This window comes from Callithrix jacchus, chromosome 8 (assembly GCF_049354715.1).
Source record: "Callithrix jacchus isolate 240 chromosome 8, calJac240_pri, whole genome shotgun sequence".
In the NCBI taxonomy this organism is placed as follows: Eukaryota; Metazoa; Chordata; class Mammalia; order Primates; family Cebidae; genus Callithrix; species Callithrix jacchus.
In genome coordinates, this window is record NC_133509.1 from 31,024,927 (window position 1) to 31,044,992 (window position 20,066).

The window sequence follows — 20,066 nt, forward strand, 5'->3', positions numbered from 1 at the left end:
GGCAGCTGACTGTGGCTGTGGTAGGTGGAGGTGGGAAGGGCAGTGGCACCGCTGACCTTCACCCATGGGATATCTTCCAATTTACCAAGTACTTTTGTTCCCATTAGTTCATCTGACCTTCACAGCCACCCTACGAAGTGGCAGCACTCATCATCAACTTTTCCACTTCACACTAAGAAAACAACTGAGGTCCAGTGACCCATCCAGGTAATGCTGCTGTCAATGGCAGAGTTAGATTCCTGACAGCTGTGACAGCTGGGACCTCAGGAATGGGGTGCAGTGGAAAACACTACTCCTCCCTGGCCTCCTGCTCCCATGGTCAGTCACCCTAATCTGCCTCCCCACAGAGCCAGGGCCCGTCTCAGTGGTCTTCACTCACCACTGCTGGTCTGCTGGGGAGTGGGGTCCAGAACCTGCCACCCGTTGTATCCTGGCGGGAGATCTTTCCGGATCATCCAGCACTCATTCCACACATGGAAGTTCCTGCAGGAGGGAGTAAGGAGACAAGGGCTCATTTTCGCTGAGGTTTTGCCAGGTACCAGGCACTATAGGGAGTGATTTATATCAGTTTCTTTTTCTTACTTTTTATGAGGAAGTAATTTCGTACTAAAAGTCACAAGAATAGTACAAAGAACATCCATCTACCCAATTCATCTGCTGTTAACATTTTGCCCCATTTTTTCTTTCAGTGTGGACATATAAATAGATATCTACACATCTACACTTCAGTGTTTATTTCCTAAGAATAGAGATCTTCTCTTAACCCCTGTATAGTTCATCCTCTCTAGCACGTTGGATATTGATGTGATGCTTTTATCTAATTTACGGTCTATATTTTAATGTTGTCAGTTGACCTAATGATGTGGTTTAGAGCATTCTTTTCCCACGTGGTATGGGATGCCGTCTGTGATCACATACTACATTCAGCTGCACAGCTTCTCATACCCTTTGATCTTGGAATAGTTCCTCCACCTTTCTTTCTTTCCTTACACTGGGATTTTAAAACACTCTCTCGCTTTCTTTTTTTATTTTTTTGTAAATGTAAAGGGTACAAATGTAGTTTTGTTTCATGGAGATATTGCCTAGTGGTGAAGTCTGGGCTTTTAATGAAAACAGTCTTTATTTTATTTATTTATCTTTTAAAACCAGAGTGGCCCCCATTTTGGGCTTGTCTGATGTTTCCTCATTATTAGACTCAGGACATGCATTCAAAGACAGAACTGCACCTAAGTTACATATCTTCAGATATACCACTACTTCCTGAATCAGAGACGATTCAGCCCTCTAGGAGTCTAACTGTGGATCCCAGGCTGAAAAATCCTCCTTACCGACATTGATCTCATTGCACCCTAGCAATCCTGTGAAGTTGACATTATCTTCATTTTACAGACAAGGAAATAGAAGCTCAGAGAGGGAGGGGGCTCCTAGGACAGCAGCTAGTTCTCACACAACTCAAAGAGTCTCACCTGGAGGCTGAGTGCGGTGGCTCACACCTGTAATCCCAACACTTTGGGAGGCTGAGGCAGGTGGATCACCTGAGGTCAAGAGTTCGGGACCAACATGGCCAACATGGTGACAACCCATCTCTACTAAAAATACAAAAATTATTCAGGCATGGTGGTTGGGGCCTATAGTCCCATCTACCCGGGAGGCTGATGCAAGAGAATACCTTAAACCCAGGAAGTGAAGGTTTCAATGAGCTGAAGTCGTACCATTGCACTCCACCGTGGGTGACAGAGCGAGACTCCATCTCAAAAAAAAAAAAATAAAATCTTACCTGGAAACTGGCTGGAAGGCTGGAAAAGAAAAAACAGGAAACCGGATTTGGGGGTAATGCCAAGGACAAAAGAACCAGGAAAAGACACCAAAGATACACAAATAAAGGGATCCACAGAGATCACACACACACGCACACAGAAGTGAGTGGGGCGGGGAGAGGAAGAAGTCAAGAGAGACAAGAATATGTCTACAGAAATAGCCAGTCCAGGCTCTGTCTGACTTCTGGGAAAACAGAATGGTACAAACAGAGACTCGGAGAAGGAAGAGGAAGATGAATAAAGACTTTTGAGGTTAGTGTTCAGAAGACAGCTGGCTAGTCATTTGGTTGAGGCCTCAGAATGTTATTCCATTGTTTTCTATCTCTGAAATGAGTTTAAGTTGATGACGTAATTAACCAGAACAACCTCCTGGGTTGGGGAATTCTTCTCTTCTCTGAGTATCAGCAGCAATGTTCTGGGCAATCTTGCAGTATTGCCTCAAGAGGCAGAGAGAACCAGATCAAAGTTTTCCTGCTCTCCCCAGGACAGAGCAGAGATCTGTTCAAGACAGTGCCTCTCACCATATTTTGTCTCGTTTCTGAGTTGACAGCATCTCTGCATTTCGGTCATAGTACGTGTCGATGGTCAAGTTCCTATCCACGTTGTGCGCAGAACGGAAATTGGAAACAACACGAGTTGGAACACCTAAGCATCTCATCACTAAAGAGAAAAATAAAGTATAGAGAATCACTGAGTTCATCTAGGCAGAATTACTAGTTTTCCATGCATAATTTCTAACATTCAAGCTGGAGGACAGAAAGCCGACTCTTATGGAACCACATGAGTAACTCCTTTATTCCCAGAGAATCACACCCAGTCCCAGAGCCTGCTTCCCCGTCAGTGGTCAACATCCCACAAGGAGAAAGGAATCATTTGAGGATCACTTAAAACAACAAGTTAACAATAATCCATTTTATCATTTAGCAGTCTTTCCACTAAGCAGCTTTCCAAGTTAAAAACAGAGAACCTAAAACATTTAATAACTAGAAAGAAAAAATTTAAATTTTTAGCGCTGTGGTTGGCCATTTTCAAATGAAAAGCTGTGTGAACTTTGGTAAGTTATTTGACTTCTCTGGTCCTTAGTAACCTCATGTCTAACAAAATTAACCAAATGATTATTAGTTCCAAATTTTTTTTAACCTTTATTTTAGGATTGAGGGTACACATGAAGGTTGGTTATGTAGGTAAACATGTGTCACGGGGGTTCGCTGTACAAATTATTTCATCATCCAGGTATTAAGCCCAGTACCCAGTATCTTTTCTGCTCCTCTCCCTCCTCCCACCCTAGTTTGGAAATTTGGGATCTGTAATTCTAATTAAAGATAAGAGGTGGGGAAGAGGTATGAAAGAAATTAGAGAATGGATAGGACAAGATAAGATAGACTTCTAGAGACAATGGAAGCGTCAGCAGAGACAAGGGGAAACCAGAGGCAGCAATCATCTTTAATAAGGCAGCAGCTCCCTCTTGCGGCCTCTCATGATACTGCCATAAAGGCTTTTAAAAACTGAGTTAGGATTTCACAAATCTAGTCCCAAAGTGTAGACATCACCCCAACACACACACACACACACACACACACACACACACACACACATCTGCCTGCCCAGGCCCAGACGAAGTCAAGCCAAGAGCCAGCAAGAGCCAGGTGTGAACTTGGGGGAACATGGGTCTCAAAATCTTTCAGCATGGCGAGGAGTTTGGAGAGGTTTATCCCACTCCTCTCTCCCAGGAGGGGGAGGGGCAGACAATGCCCACTGAGGCTGCCAGGAGGATTACACAGCTTTGAAAAGTAAAAGGACTATTGAGAGCATCCAATCCATTTGTTTTGATTCTCTGAAGAGCCCCCAAGAAGGCTGACTGTTCTACAGTCACCTGTCCACTCACAGCACAGCTCCTGGGCTTGTCACAGATCCATAGCAGGCATGGGAGAAACACATGGGCTGCAAGTGGCCAGAAGAAACTTGGCAGGGGCAGCTTCCCCAGCGCGCAGTGGCCCCAGAACTCAAGGGCCTGGAAGTGGGGAGAGGCTTGGAATTGGAGCAGGTGGTGGACCTCATCCTTCTCCTACTCATCCCAAGCCTCCTCAGTAACAGCTACCTGGCCACAGCCTGGGGACTTCCCAACCCAAGGGACAACTGGGAATACTGAATGCCAGAATAGCCCCAGCCCCATTTCACACCTGAGCAAAGTGAGGTCACTGGATTCAAAAACTCAGATTTAAACCTCCTCTGTCTTTGCAACACCTATATATAACTGCCAGGCTGTGCCGCTCCTCTCCAAAAAGTCTCTGCTCTTGTCTTTGGCACCTGTCTCTGTCCTCTTCATTCTCCACTCCTCCTTTTTCCAACTCAGAGTCACCCTGTTAGTTCAGCAAACGTTGATCAAGCTCCACTCCCTAATGTAGCAGGACAGGCCTGTGTAAGGCATTTTGGCCTTGCAAGGGTGTGACAGGCAGTCACCTTAGTATTCTCCATCTTCCTCTCATCTTCACAGATAATCTGCTCAACAACTTTGCACTGAATTCTAAATAACTGATACTGCATAAAACATTGATGTTCTTTAAGGGTAGTCACCAAAGCAGCAAGTCTATAATGATAACTGCTCAAGGATCTCTTGGTGAAGCATGTGGGAGCTGCTAGCTCTGCCTACGGGTGAGGTCAGCTATCTCATGCCATCTGCTTGCACCTGCCCCCATGCCAGGCTCGCCTCGAGCTGAGATGCCAGAGCAGATGGCAGAAAGAAGCCATTTGGTCTCTGCTTCGGGACTACAAGCTCTTCTATCCAGGTGACTGTTATAACAGTCTGACTGCTCCATCAAGGATACTGTGCAGTGATTGCCACAGGTCAACACCCCTCTCACATAAATGCACAGGATCCTTTGAGACTATATGGTGTGCTGGTTCAGGGCCTGGGTGCCCACCATCCCCAGCGGTGGGGCCACGGGAAAGTAATCGCATGTCTACATGAGTGATCTTTTGCTCACCGGTGCACATAACAGAAGCGAAGACCCAGCACTGTCCATACTTCACAGGCTGCCCGCCCCTGGCTGACCACTGCCGTAGGATGGCCACACTGCCGTTCCACTCCAGAGGGCTGACCCCCTTGGAGTAGTCCTCACCCCAGTTCCCCTGCAGCACGCCATTGTCATCATTGCTGTTGATCTGCATAGGACAGACAGGTGAGTTTCCACAGCGCCCGGGGAAGCTCAGACTGTCCTCAGACGGTGGGAAGCATCCATCCTTACCATGGCACTCACCACCCTGCACACGTACACCACGTCGTTCCGCTGGGAACAGTCTTTGGCCGGGTTCTTTAAGTAATACAGGCTCTTGTTCAGGATCTCAAAGCAGATGTCTATGACGTCCTCTTCAAACTTCCAAGTGATTTTGAGGGAGAAAGAAGAGAAGAGCAAATGTCTAGAATTCTGAAACTTTAAGCCACTAACAGACTTTTGGGGATGGCATGTACATGGGGATGTGAGGGGGGCACACTAAATATAAGACAAGGTCCTGTCTTTGAAGAACTTGTAAATCAAATTGGGAATGTATTAGGTTTGGAATTCTGAAAAACTAAACTGTGTTGCTCTGATGGAAAATAGAAACAGAATTTGAGAGTGAGAGATCCCTGTTGACTGAATAGATGAGAGAAGGTTTTGGTACCAATGGACTTTGCTGGATTGGGTGAACAGGAAGAGAGGAGAGTGGGGACATTTACCTGAGGTCTTTGAGCATGGTGGGTATCAAGGACTTAGACGCCTATCTGGAGGACTTGAAGGAGCAGGGAAAAGATCACAGCAGAAAAAATCTAGAGATCAATGTAAGGCCAGGCATGCCAGTCTCGAAACCAGGTAAAGGAGCTCAGAGCAGACACTGTATGCCCTGGAAGAGCCAGGGTAGGCTCAGGATAGACGTGCACAATGTCTGTCTCAACACTTTGGCTGCCAAATGCACAGGTATTTGTCTCAGTTTCAAAGAGGGTCACAGGTTGCCATGGTCGGAGAATGGGGAAAATGTGCAAGGCTTCCCCCACCTCTTCCCTTCTGGAGTTTGTGGACAGGATTGAGGTGGCAGTGGGAGGGAGAGAGAAAACACGCCTTCAGGGGTTGAGAGTGGACTTGTTTCCCAGAGCCAAGGCCCCCCTGTGTACACTAACTGGATATTTGATGTGGTTAAAGAATTACTGTTCGGTTTTTTTTTTTTTTTCATGTATTGTGATTAAGTTTTTCAGAAAGTTATCATCTTTTACATGACCACATTCTGAAGTATTACCAGATTAAATATGCTGAAGTATTACTGGATTAAATGATATGTTATCTGTAATTTGCTTTAAAAAAAAAAAAATTGGCCAGACGCAGTGGCTCACACCTGTAATCTCAGCACTTTGGGAGGCCAAGGCGGGTGAATCACCTAAGGTCAGGAGTCAGAGACTAGCCGGGCCAACATGTTGAAAACCTGTCTCTACTAAAAATACAAAAATTAGCTAGGCGTGATGGCATGAACCTGTAGTCCCAGCTACTCAGAGGCTGAGGCGGGGGAATCGCTTGAACCCGGGAAGTGGAGGTTGCAGTGAGCCGAGATCACGCCACTGCATGTCAGCCTGGGCAACAGAGTGAGACTCCATCTCAAAAAAAAAAAACCCTAACAATAAAGTGAGGAGTGGGTGTGGACACAGAGGAGTACAGACCAGGGATGGGCAAGATTTTTCTGTAAAGAACCAAGTAGTGGCCAGGAGCAGTGGTTCACGCCTGTAATCCCAGCACTTTGGGAGGCCGAGGCAGGTGGATCACGAGGTCAACAGATCGAGACCATCCTGGTCAATATGGTGAAACCCTGTCTCTACTAAAAATACAAAAGATTATCTGGGTGTGGTGGCACGTGCCTGTAATCCCAGCTTCTCAGGAGGCTAAGGCAGGAGAATTGCCTGAACCCAGGAGGCGGAGGTTGCGGTGAGCCGAGATCGCGCCATTGCACTCCAGCCTGGGTAACAAGAGCGAAACTCCGTCTAAAAAAAAAAAAAAGAAGAACCAAATAGTTCTATTTTAGCCTTTGCAGGCCATAAGGTCTCTGTCTCAATAACTCAATTCTGCCATTGCAGCATGCAAGCAGCCACAGATGATATCTAAATTAATAAACATGGCTATGTTGCAATAAAATGCTATTTGTGAACACTGAAATTTGAATTTCATTTAATTTTCACATCACAAAATATTATTCTTCTAAAATTCCTTTCAACAGTTAAAAAATGTGAAAACTATTCTCAGCTCATGGGCTAAACAGGCAGTAGGCCACATTTGGTCTGTGGGCTGTAGTTTGCAAACCCCTGGTATTGCTGAAACGACACTATTGAAGCCGAGAGGTGGGTACATGGAGATTCATTACAGTAGCCTGTCTACTTTGATTATGCTTTAAGGTTTTCATAAAAAAATGTTACAAACTAAAAAGGGGGCTGGATGCAGTGGCTCACACCTGTAATCCCAGCACTTTGGGAGGTTAAGGCAGGTGGATCACAAGTTCAGGAGTTCGAGACCAGCCTGGCCAATCTGGTGAAACCTCGTCTCTACCAAAGATACAGAAAATAGCCGGGCTTGGTGGCAGACACCTGTAATCCCAGCTACTCAGGAGGCTGAGACAGAACTGCTTAAACCCAGGAGGCAGAGATTGCAGTGAATCAAGATCGCACCATTGCCCTCCAGCCTGGGTGATAGGGTGAGACTCCATCTCAAACAAAACAAAACAAAAACAGAACAAAAAAAAAAAACAAAGAAAGAAAGACATCCACCCCCCCTTCCTTCCTTGCCCCCTCACTTGATGTGAAGTTGGCCCAACACCTCACACACCCTTTCCTGTGTTAGTGGCCGTCCATGAGGGCTGTGTAATATAACAGCCTTACATAACAGGGTTGTTTAAGGACCAGCCTTAAGGAGCCCATCCTAGTCCCACATTGGGTAATGGTGTTACCTGCCCGTAGTTCCATGGCCAGGAGGTGATGAATCTTTCATGACCCTTGTAAACAAAGCCATAATCTCTCATGACATACTCCTGCAGCAGTATTTCACTTGGCAGGTAGACGTCATCCTCTGAGCGTTAAGAGCAGTGGAGGGGACAAAACCCCAAACCAAAATAAATAATAAAATTAAAAAACAGTAAAGTCAACATTTTTCTGGAAAACAGGAGGAGTAGCCAATGGTTGATAGCAATAGTAATTAAGACTGGACCCCCTTAAAGGTCTACTGTGTGCTTTTCTAGAAGCCAGAAATACAATGTATACTTAAAAAAAACAATGATCTTTTCTTGATTATAAAAGTGACTGATTATAGAGTGGCTTACTGCAGAGATTCGGAAAATACAGATGGGCGGAAAGAAGACAATGGAAATCGCTCATTCCGCTACTCGGAGACACCCATTACGTTTTAGTATATTCTAGCCACTCTTTCTGTGCACAAATACTTAATACAATTAGAATCATACTGGGAAATGTTCCATTGTTTTCACATAACATCACACCATGAATACTTTACTCATGCCATTAAAAATCTTTGTAAAGATGATTTTTGTGAGAGCACACAGTACTATATTGCATAGCTATGGGGCAATTTATTTTCTGGGCTTTTTCCAAAGAACCTCACAGAGCCTCCCCAATGGATCAGGTTAGCATTACAAGCCGTGAGCATGCTCCTACCTGCACTCCAAGGGTTAAAAAGTAGGATGAAAGTTCCCAGCAGGTAAGTCACACTGTGATCCTGGCCCTGAGAGATCTCTATCTTCAGAGTGTAATGGCCAATAACTGCATTGGCTGGTGTGAAAAGGGAGACTTGGAGAGAGTTGGAGTCAGTGGTGAAATCAGAAGCACTCCAGACATTCCCAGGCCGGACCCGGGTGAGGAAGAATGTGGCTCGGGTCCCCAGCAGCTCTGATGGCTTGGGTCCTGTGTAGGAGAAAATGATCCCAAAGTGACACTTAAAAAAACCTGTGTGGTATATGATTCCAGGGGGTCTGGAAGGACCGTCACCTTCTCCCACCACTTGCTAATGCTTTTGGCTTTTACTGCCACTGGGAGTCCTCAGGCAAACCAATTAAGATGCCCAGGCCTCCATTTTTTAATGTGTTAAATTAGGATCATAATAATACCACCTGAAAGTCTTGTCCTGGGGATTAAATGAGCTAATGTGTGTGAAGTTTTAGCACAGTGCTTGTTGTGTATCTACAGGTTGGCTGTTACTGCCACAACCTCAGTTTGCCCAAATGACCAAATCTCTCCTTAATAGCACTAACAGGGTCCTGATCATGAGGGGCCTGAGGCTCCCAGGACAAGAAAGTGTAGGGCGGCTCAAGTAGGAAAGGTAGGGGCCCTGTAAGCAGACTGTTAATGCTCTCATTTTGAGGGCCCCTGCCGGGCCTTGGGGAAGGGGAAACTCACCGGTTTCAGCCACAAAGGTGATGTGGTTGGTCTTGGACTGGAAGGGTCGGCTGAAGCTCAGCCGGAGGTGGAAGGGCTGGCCGCGCCGCACAGTGAGCCGATTGATGCCCATCTCCTGCGTGTGGTGCTCTTTGTTGTTCCTGGAGATCTGCAGGTCGACAGACTCGAGCTGCAAGGTTGCCACTAGGGGAGAGGAGGAGACAGGTCATGCCCGCCTGCAACTCCCTGGGCTCAGGCATCCCCTGACTCTTCTCAGTCATTTTTGGGAGGTGCAGGAGGTTGGCGGGAAGGGAGGTGTTGATCCTGGTGAGTTCCACGTCTGGACCTGGAGCCACAATGGTCAAGAATTGCATCCCCGAAAGGGAAACAATTCCAGATAACCGAAACTTAACCCCTGAAGAGCTGCTACATGCTCTTAACTATTTGGTGACAATCTTTCTAAAAGTCACTCTATTTTCCTACTGATATAAGAATAAACATACTAGGATTTTGCATCAATTAAGCTAGTGGGCTGATTGGAGACTGAGACTTCAGCAATAGGGCAAGTCCCTACTTTGGGATTCTGAAGATTCTCTGGGTCACTTCTAACTTATTCCTGGCTTCTCAGCCATTTCTAGGTGTATGAGGAGGGCACTGCATGGTTCCTGTGTGTGCGCACCTGGTATATGGTTGTGAAACTCTCATAGCACAGTGGGCAGTGGGCGGGTTCTGGACCGACACAGCCCCGGGTCTATCACCTGGGCTGTGAGACCTCAAGCAAGCCACTTAAGGTCCCTAGACATCAGTGTCCTCGTCTGAAAAATGGAGACTATTGTATTCCCACCTCATAGAGTTCACATGGGCGTTAAGTGAGGATGCCCATGGAAGGACCTTGGCATTGTGCTAGGTACAGAGTAATCACTCAGTCATTATTACTCTTTACTGGTAAAAATCATGAGGTCTTGGATTACAGTTCTTTTGCTACCTTTGCTGGCAATGTTTATATTGCATTTACTGTCAACAAAAGTTCATTCTTTCCCCTAGTAGTACATCAGTTTATCTCAGCGATTCTCAACAGGGGAAATTCTGTGCCCTGGAGGACATTTGGCAATGTCTGGAGACATATTTTACTGGGAATAGAGACTGCTAAGCAGCGTCCTAAAGGAAAAACTCATGTTTGCTCCCAATCAGTTTTTGTGCTGTTCGCATTTTGAACTTCTACAGAGGTTCTTTATGTTTTCACATCTTTCCTACCTGTCTTGACACTTTTTTTGTTTGTTTGTTTGAGACATGGTCTCACTCTGTGGCCCAGGCTACAGCGCAATGGCATGTTCCTGGCTCACTGCAGCCTCAGCCTTCATCCTGGGCTCAAGTGATCCTCCCACCTCAGCTTCCCAAGTAGCTAGGACCACAGTTGTATACTACCATGCCCGGCTATATATTTTTTTTATTTTGTACAAATGGATTTTCCCTATGTTGCCCAGGTTGATAGATCCTGATTTTTAGACACAAATGTTTTACTTTTCCATATGTAGACTGGCTAAACTATCTTCCAGTCTTCATCTAAGTAGTCAATAATAAGTTGTTTCTAAGAGTTAGGGCTTAAGTTGGAGGTCAGAGGTGTATCATCAACTCTTTCCTCCATGTTAACACTGAGCCATTAATAAATACTCTTTGGGGCAGGGTGCCATGGCTCACACCTGTAATCCCAGCACTTTGGGAGACCGAGGCAGGTGAATCACTTGAGGTCAGAAGTTCGAGATCAGCCTGGCCAACATGGTGAAACCCCATTGTCTACCCCATTGTCTAAAATACAAAAAGTAGCAAGGCTTGGTGGTAAGCGCCTGTAATCCCAGCTACTTGGGAGACTGAGGTGGGAGAATTGCTTGAGCCTGGGAGGGAGAGGTTGCAGAGAGCCAAGATCGTGCCATTGCACTCTTTAGGCATGGTTGTTCAACTGCTATAACTACATCTAATCTTTGAATAAAGCTGAAGTCAGTGTTTTTAAATTTCCTTCACAATCTAAAATCAAATCCAGTTTTCATGTTTTCCATAAACATGTCAAATGTCAGGCTAAAAACAGAATATGCACAATGATCCCTTGATCCGCCTCTTAGTAACAGTCCTTTGTAAGGTAGATTCAATAAAGGTGAATTACTGGATCAATTGGTACAAATTTGTTAAGCCTCTTGATGTGTTGGGGCACTTAAATAGATATGTTATTGGAACCAGAAAATTCAGAGAAAGATCTAAGATGGATGCCTTTTGATCATTTAATAGCAATTTTTAAACTTCAGGTCCAACTCATTTTGTAATTTATGAAATCAATTTAGAGAGAGGTGCCAAGTAATAACAAAAATTGAATAGAATAGAAAACATACAATGCATCACACACAGGAAGAACAAGGACAATTTTATGTGTAGCTGGGTCATGATATAAATCATGGATCATAGTTAAAAGTCAGAAAGCAGCTGGCCTAGATCTGGTTGGTAACTGGTTGCATCTCATTTGTCCCTGAGCCTAAAGTTTTCACAGCAGGACCACGGAGTCTTCACAGAAAGCCACTCCATCCCATACACAACTCCCATCCTGAATAATCATAGATCCAAAAGAGGCAGGGACACACAGGAGGGAACAGGACTCAGGGCAGACTTTTCCTGGCTGCTGTTTGTAGCTCAAACCATAGTTCCTAGAGACAGCCAACTCAATTTTTTCCTGAGCGAGGTTTCTCTTAGTTTGGGAAAGAAAGGCGAGGAGGAGGAAGGAAGACATCTTCCTCTCCTGATGCCCAAGTCGCAGTGCATAGAGAAAACTCATTCTCTATTGGTCATTCAGGTTTTCTTTTTTATTCCATTCCACTGAAGTACTTCTCACATCAAAAAGACGATGATTTAGACAACAAAAGGAAGGGTTTTCAAGAGCAGGAAAAGAAAGCCAAAAGGATCAGGAAAACACTTAACAAAGCAGGAAATCAAGCAGAATCAGTTAGTAAAAACATGTCAGCACCCACAAGGCCTTTTTGACTTGGCCAGAGTCCCACTGGAGTTAATGGCATGAGTAAGAGGAGAGCTAAGCCCCAGCCACAAGACTCCTGGCACTTACTTGACTAATACAAAGACAAGGGCATAAAAGGATCAAAACATATCCTGATGTATTAACGTATAAAAGGATCAAAACATATCCTGACGTATTAACAGCCTTTTAAGAAAAAGGAGACAGCTGGGCGCGGTGGCTCACACCAGTAATCCCTGAACTTCAGAAGGCGGAGGCAGGCGAATCACAGGTCAGGAGTTCGAGATCAGCCTGACCAACATGGTGAAACCCCCATCTCTACTAAAAATACAAAAATTAGCCAGGCATGGTGGCACGCGCCTGCAATCCCAGCTACTCAGGAGGCTGAGGAAGGAGACTCGCTTGAACCCAGAAGGCTGAGGTTGCAGTGACCCGAGATTGCGTCACTGCACTCCAGCCTGGGTGACAAAGAGAGATTCTGTCTCAGAAAAAAAAAAAGAAAAAGAAAAAAAGAGACATTAAAACAGCTATCTGCCTACGATAAGCTCTGCGATGAAAAACTCGTATCCTCTGACACCAAACCCAAGACAGCCCTGCTCTAACGCATGCCTCCGTCTTTCCACTCGGGTCTTGGCTCAGCAGTAACTACTGCACAGGGGCTTTCTTTGGCCACCAAGCATGATGCTTTACTTTCCACCATGTGATTACTTGTTATCACAGCTCCCCTCTACTTTCTTCAAGGCACTTAATATCTAGAATTGGTTCCACAAAATCAAGAGACCTCAGCCATCTTTAAATGCAGATCCCCCTGCCTAGAAAGGAGCCTGATGCCTAACTGCAGATGCAAGGGTAATGTTCATGGAATACTTACCACATGCCCGGCACTGTTCAGAGCATTTTACATGTCTGAAATAATTTATGTTCTCACCACCCCTCTGAAACGGAGCTGTTGATACTGTTCCCGACATACAGGAAGGTGCTGGGTGGAGATAGGATTCAAACCCAGGGAGGATGGATCTCCAGAGCCTGCCCCCTTAACCTGCACAATCTCTGCCCTCCTGGTGGGTGGTCGGTGACATTTGCTGAATGGTTAGACACACATGTGCATGAGGTTCAAGGAGAGTCATCTTGCAGAAAAGCACTGGGGATGAAGGGGATGGAAGAGGGCAGAGCTTGTGAGAGCAGCAGGGCCAGGATGAAGAAGGGCTTGCAACCCGGCCAAGATGCTGCTGCTTGATTCAGTAGTCATGGGTTGATCTATCCTTGATGGGAAGAAAAAAATGTTACATCTTTCTGAGGGCAGTTTATCAATATTTATTACAAAATAAAAGAAAGCAGCTGGGCGAGGCGACTCACACCTGTAATCCCAGCACTTCAGGAAGCTGAGTTAGGCAGATCATGAGGTCAAGAAATTGAGACCAACCTGGCCAACATGATAAAACCCCACCTCTACTAAAAATACAAAAATTAGCTGGGTGTGGTAGCACATGCCTGTAATCCCAGCTACTCAGGAGGCTGAGGCAGGAAAATCGCTTGAACCCAGGAGGCGGAGGTTGCAGTGAGCTGAGATTGTGCCACTACACTCCAGCCTGGGGACAGAACGAGATTCCGTCTCAAAATAAAATAAAGCCTTAAAACAAAAATACCTTTTACCTATGAACTTCTCGTCTAGGATTTTTTTTTTAATAATAATTTGTGGCCAGGTGCAGTGGCTCACACTTGTAATCCTAGCACTTTGGGAGGCTGAGGCGGGCAGATCACAGGGTCAGGAGTTCGAGACCAGCCTGACCAACACGGTGAAACCCTGCCTCTACTAAAAATACAAAAATTAGCAAGGCATGGTGGTGTGTGCCTGTAATCACAGCTACTCAGGAGGCTGAGGCAAGAGAATTGCTTGAACCCAGGAGGCAGAGGTTGCATTGGTGGAGATTGTGCCATGGCACTCCAGCCTGAGTGACAGAGCGAGACTCTGTCTCAAAAATAAAAACTAAAAAAATAATAATTTGTGTACAAAAATTAAGCATACAAGTGTTCAGTGCAACCCAAATATCTTACAATAGGAGTTGGCTACATAAACTTGATTCCTCTCATCTGATGATTCCAACTTGATTCCAACAAAGAGGGCATCAATAGCAACCAAAAAATGGAGTAAAGATTAGAGAGAAGTCATTCACAAGGCATTAGAAATGAAGTTTTTTTGAAAATACTAAAAATCAGTATGTACAGATTATCTTTAGGTGGTAAAATTATCAGAAATTTTTAAGTTTTTTGGCATTTCCCAAGCTTTTACTTTGAATATGTATTCCCTTTGTACTTAGGGAAAGTGCTACTTTGATTAAAGGCAGGCTTTTGAGCAGGAGTGGCAGGATCAAAGCTTTACTTTAGGATTAATTCGGCTGTGGAATTTAGCCCAGACCAAAGGGAAAGAAGACAAGGATGTGGGAAGGGCAGTGAGATCCCTGTCACAATGAACCAAGCCAAAGGCTCATGAGGACCTAAACAGAGGTACTGGTAAGAGGAAAAGAAGGACCACTCTATGTGTGCAAGGGGCTGGCATCCCTGGGCATGTGGCAGGCTAATAAATACTTATTGAAATATTTTGACTTGCAGAACTTCCTAAGGCCTCAGGTGGATGAAGAATGGGTTCAGTTAAAGGAATCAACTGCCAACAAAGTCCCAGGCAGTCAGGCTAGTGGTGAGGCCTGAACACTACAGGTGGAGACAACAAAGGGCAAATTCTATCTAGTGCAGCTGGCAAAGAATTGGCACCTGCCGCAAAATGCCAGGTGGACTCACCTCTGTCCCTTCTTTGTTTCTGCATTTATTCTACCTTCTTTTCTCTTTCTACTTCTGGTTATCCTTGTCCGTTTTTAGGACTTTTACAAATACTTTATTCTTTTTCATTTCTTCCCTTCTTAAAAAATGTGAAAGAGTATAATCTGTGTGAGAGCATATGAAGAGATTTCTATATGAGATTACTGCCGTGTTTTGTGCCTCTTTTAGTGCGCAATAAAAAAAATGTCTTATTACTTAAAAGTTCAAGTCCAAATTCCTTAGCCAATCATTCAAAGCCCTCCACAACATGGTTCTAACATATCTCTCCAATCTTACTTCCTTCTAGCCCATAAATAAACTGCTTCACTTGTACTGTGGCCTCCAAATAGATCACTCTCGTATCTACCTCTCACAGCTCCTGGCCCTTCCCCAATCTCTTTGTGTCTCCATTGTACCCACTCTTCAAACAAAACCCAGCCGCCACTCTTCCATAAAATCCTTCCCAAGCATTTCAGAATATAGGGGGTATGTTTGCACTTGCAATAATAGTTGAATATCTAGCGAATATTAACTAAGCGTTATGGAACTCCAGGCTTTACAGGAATCATCCTGCTCTCCCTGTAACTATCCAATTAGATATTATCAGCCCTATGTTACAGATAAATAGAAAGATGATTGGCAAAGTTAAATAATTTGCCCGGTGTCACCTACTTAATTAAGTGGCAAAATTGGCATTTAAACCTAGACAGTTTGACTACAGAGCCTAGTTCTTAACTTCTGGCTGGTGGTACTGGTCTGAAGGTTTTCAAACTTTTTTTTTCCTAGTAAGTGAGTATTGTGCTTTCTTCAAATGAAAACATAATAAAAGACCTAAGAGGAACTTCTCTAGTGAGAGAACCAGGTAGGGGTTCTGCCCATCCCCAGGCTTCTCCAAAGAACACAATAAAAAACACAGCTCCCTCTCAGCCTCCTCATTCTAAGATGCCAAGGAAGGCACAAGCCCTCAGGCGGCTCAGCAGGTCAGGACAGAACCAGCTCCAGGACCCACTCAATCTATCACCCTGTTCTGCAATTTCCTAGACTCTGACCCCTTATTATTCAGTTAATCACCTACGACTCTGATGTTTCTTTGAAACATTATTTTCATTTAATGGTGTCTACATGATTAACTATATTGCTGTTTATTTACACCCAGTACCCAGCAATTCAAATAGCTGCTGGCAGGAAAAAGTGTTCTTAAGCTGGCTGCACAAGTTAAAATCTTAGGTCTTTTGCCTCTTAGGTAACAAAGCATTGCTATTCATAATATATAAAAGTGCCTATAAATATCAAAAAGACAGTCTTGCTATAATAACAGCAAGAAATGAAAGCTAAAACAATCATGAGATTCTTCTCTGATCCATTCAAAAATATTTAAAAGAATAAGAATAACCTATTTTGCTGAGAGCATATGGAAATGGACTGTCTCATATATTGATGGTGGTGGGAGTGTACATATACATAGACTTTTTAGAGACAATCAGTTGATATCCATCAAAATTTAAAGTGGATATTGCTTTGATCCAGCAGTTATTCTTTTAGAAATCTTACATACAAAAACTATTTGCACATGTATGCAAAGTTATATCATCAGGGACATCATTGCAGCACTGCTTATATTAGAAACAATCTAGGGCGGGTGTGGTGGCTCAAGCCTGTAATCCCAGCACTTTGGGAGGCCGAGGCAGGTGGATCACCAGGTGAAGAGATCGAAACCATCCTGGCCAACATGATGAAACCCTATCTCTACTGAAAATACAAAAATTAGCTGGGTGTGGTGGCGTGTGCCTGTAGTCCCAGCTACTCGGGAGGCTGAGGCAGAAGAATTGCTTGAACCCGGGAGGTAGAGTTTGCAGTGAGCCGAGATTGTGCCACTGCACTCCAACATGGCACCTGGCAACAGAGCAAGACTGTTTCAAAAAATAAAATTAAAAAAAAAGAAACAATCTAAATTCCCATCAATAGGAGATAGTAACAAACTAAGCCAATGCAAATTAATAAATTTATTAAATAAATTGTGCTTATATGCCCAGAATGGAAAATTATAATCATTACAAATTTTTGATAGATCAATATGCAGTGACATGGAAAGATTTTTAAGATACATGATTATTTTTAAAAAGCAAGCCATCAAATAATATATACAATATAAGCACAAAATTGTGCAAAACAAACCATTTCATATAATCTAGTTTTATTTGGAAGCAGTTGATTAAATGCTAACGGGGCTTTCCTATGGAAGAGGATCAGGATTGAAAGTATATAGGTATGTAAAAGGGAACTTGAGCTTGTTAAAATTCTGTGTGAACTTTTAGCTTTTTATAGCAAGTATATATTTGTGTGTATTATTTACTTAATTAGACTATGCAATTTTAAAAAATAATATAACTGTTTTAGACTTACTCTAGTTTGGGATAGTCAAGGGGAAAAGATACCCTAAAATATAACCCTAAAATACCCTGGAATTTAGCACATGACAAGCTTCTTGAGCCTTCTCTATCAAACCCTGGCTGCATTTTAAAACCATTTATATCTCGAATTTATTTTTTGTTTGAGACAGGATCTCACTTTTTCTCCCAGGCTGGAGTGCAGTGGCATGATCTCAGTTCACTGCAGCCTTGACCTCCCAGGCTCATGCAATCCACCCGCCTAAGCCTCTTAAGTAGCTGGAACTGCACACGTGTGCCACCATACCTGGCTAATTTTTGTATTTTTAGTAGAGACAGGGTTTCGCCATGTTGGCCAGGCTGGTCTCCAACTCCTGAGCTGAAGCACTCCACCTGCCTTGGCCTCCCAAAATGTTGGGAATACAGGTGCGAGCCACCATACCCAGTGTGAGACACAGTGCCCAGCCACTGGAGCATAATACGTGCTTTAGAACATTATTGCAAGAAATATATGACTGAGTATGGTGGCTCACACCTGTAATCCCAGCACTTTGGGAGGCCGAGGCGGGTGGGTCACCTGAAGTCCAGAGTTCAAGACCAGCCTGACCAACATGGCAAAAGCCCATCTCTACTAAAAATACAAAAAACCGGGTGTGGTGGCATGCACCTGTAATCCCAGCTACTCAAGTGGCTGAGGCAGAAGAATCCCCTAAACCTGGGAAGCAGAGGTTGCAGTGAGCTGAGATCATGCCACTGCACTCCAGTCTGGTGATCAGAGGGAGACTCCATCTCAAAAAAAAGATAAAAAAAGAAATACAAGACCCATGTTTAGTGCCCTCCCTGGCAGGCCCCGTGTGTCAACCAGGCTGGCCCGGCCTATGGGCACCTGTTCTTCTCACTCCCAGTAGAGGAGCAGCAGGGGTTCTGAAGAGATCCAGTAAGGGGCCTGAGCTCAGGGGTGGGGGGAGCAACTCTGAGTGGGGCCCTGAGCGTCAGGGGAGAAGCTGGATGAGGGAGAGGTCTAGGGTCTGAGAGGGGTCTCCCAACATCTTCATAAATTGACCATAGAAATAGCCTCCCAAGCACCCAAGGACACCTGGTGGCAGGGGCCAAGCTCTTTTTGGGGCTCCTCAGACTTCCCAAGGCCATTTCAGCCCCCCAGATTTTAAAGAAAAAGCTGTTCACAGCTTCAGAAAAGAAAACAAATGGCCATAGGATTTGTGCTCCAAGGTTCAAATGCAGATGGGGAAGGGGGAAGAAGGAACCAAACTGCACAATGAGCCACCAATCATCAATTCAGGCTCTCCTGTCTCTTCCCTTCATCCTCTACCCTCTCCAAACTTCTCTCCTCTTTTGACTTAGTACCTCCAAAAAGGTAAGTCGATTCCCACTACTCACCCTGATCCATCTCTCTCCTTCTCCTGTCAGCCAAGGCCTTTCAACCAGTCAGCAGCACAATTCTAGACCTAAATGCCTTGTGAGACTTTACAGTCACCCTGCTAGAAAGGTCCTTCCATCCCTGAGTCGGGCGGGGCTGCCACTTCCTCCTCCTCCCACTCCTCCTCTTAAATTTCCCGTTGTTCCAGGTATATCTTGGCATAAGGAAAGGAGCTTCTGACTTAAGCCTTGTAAAAATGTGCTGAGAGATTTGTTTCTGTGGCCTCCTTTTTGAGCTGAGAAGACTCCCAGGTGATGTGGATGGCAAAGCTTAGCTTGAAGCTGTTCCCTTGTGCCTCTGTCACTTAAGGACTTTGGACCCGATTCGATCTAAGCCAGCTCAGTCTGGCTTCCCCTGACCATTTGTGTGTTAAAACAGGGATGGGTAAGAAAGAGATGCCGTGAGGAAGGTCATAGAAAAAGAGTCATAAAGAAAGGTTTGCCCAGCCCATCAGGACCCAGAGAGCTTTGCATCTTGAAGAAAAACAAAGCACATTGAAATGGTAAATTATTAGTACTGGTGATTAAAAATGAAGTTGACAAAGTTTCCAGTGACAAGGAGAAATGCTCGTAATGTGATATTAACTGGGGGGGAAAAGTAGGATAGGAAAACAGTGCAGCTGTTCTCACTCATATGTGGGAGCTGAAGAAGTTGAGATCATAGAAGCAGAGAGCAGAATTGTTGTGCTTAGGGGCTGGGAAGGTTGGTGGGAGCAGGGATAGGGAGAAGTTGGTTAAGGGATATGAAACTGCAGCTAGATAGGAAAACTAGGTTCTAATGTTCTATAGCACTGCAGGGTGACTGTATTTAATAAGAATTTATTGCATATTTTCAAATAGCCAAAGAGAAGATTTTCAGTGTTCCCGACACAAATAAATAGTCAATGTTAGAGATGATGGATATGCTGATCACCCTGATTTGATTATTATACATTGTATACATGTATCAAAATACATCAGAATATCACTCTGTACCTCATAAATATGTACAATATTACATGTCAATTAAAAATAAAATAATTTTTTAAAAACCAGTGCAGTTTAACAGTATAAAAAATATCATTATGCAGATAGACCCATTTTTAAAAGATGGAAGAAAATGTAACAAACTGTGGTTGTCTAAGAGCAGTGAGATTGTGAATGTCTTTTCTTTTTTATATTGTACTGAATTTTTAAAAAAAAAATTCCACAGTGGGACTGTA

At 44.2% G+C, this 20,066-nt stretch overlaps 1 protein-coding gene across 2 annotated transcripts in view; it reads right to left on the minus strand.

Moving 5' to 3' along the window:
- TGM7 (transglutaminase 7) overlaps positions 1-20,066 on the minus strand; it is a 30,682-nt gene that overhangs the window by 5,142 nt on the left and 5,474 nt on the right. The window contains exons 1-8 of one of the 2 annotated variants that reach the window (XM_017976796.4): positions 18,826-18,906; positions 9,235-9,417; positions 8,497-8,742; positions 7,776-7,894; positions 5,063-5,191; positions 4,802-4,979; positions 2,339-2,477; positions 380-483 (exon numbers count right to left, since the gene is read on the minus strand). In XM_017976796.4, the coding sequence (XP_017832285.3) occupies positions 380-483; positions 2,339-2,477; positions 4,802-4,979; positions 5,063-5,191; positions 7,776-7,894; positions 8,497-8,742; positions 9,235-9,417; positions 18,826-18,835 (1,108 nt within the window). In that variant the 5' untranslated portion in view covers positions 18,836-18,906. Of the gene's footprint in view, positions 1-379; positions 484-2,338; positions 2,478-4,801; positions 4,980-5,062; positions 5,192-7,775; positions 7,895-8,496; positions 8,743-9,234; positions 9,418-18,825; positions 18,907-20,066 lie in introns of those variants that run through there. The other variant, XM_078334092.1, reaches the window with a different exon arrangement.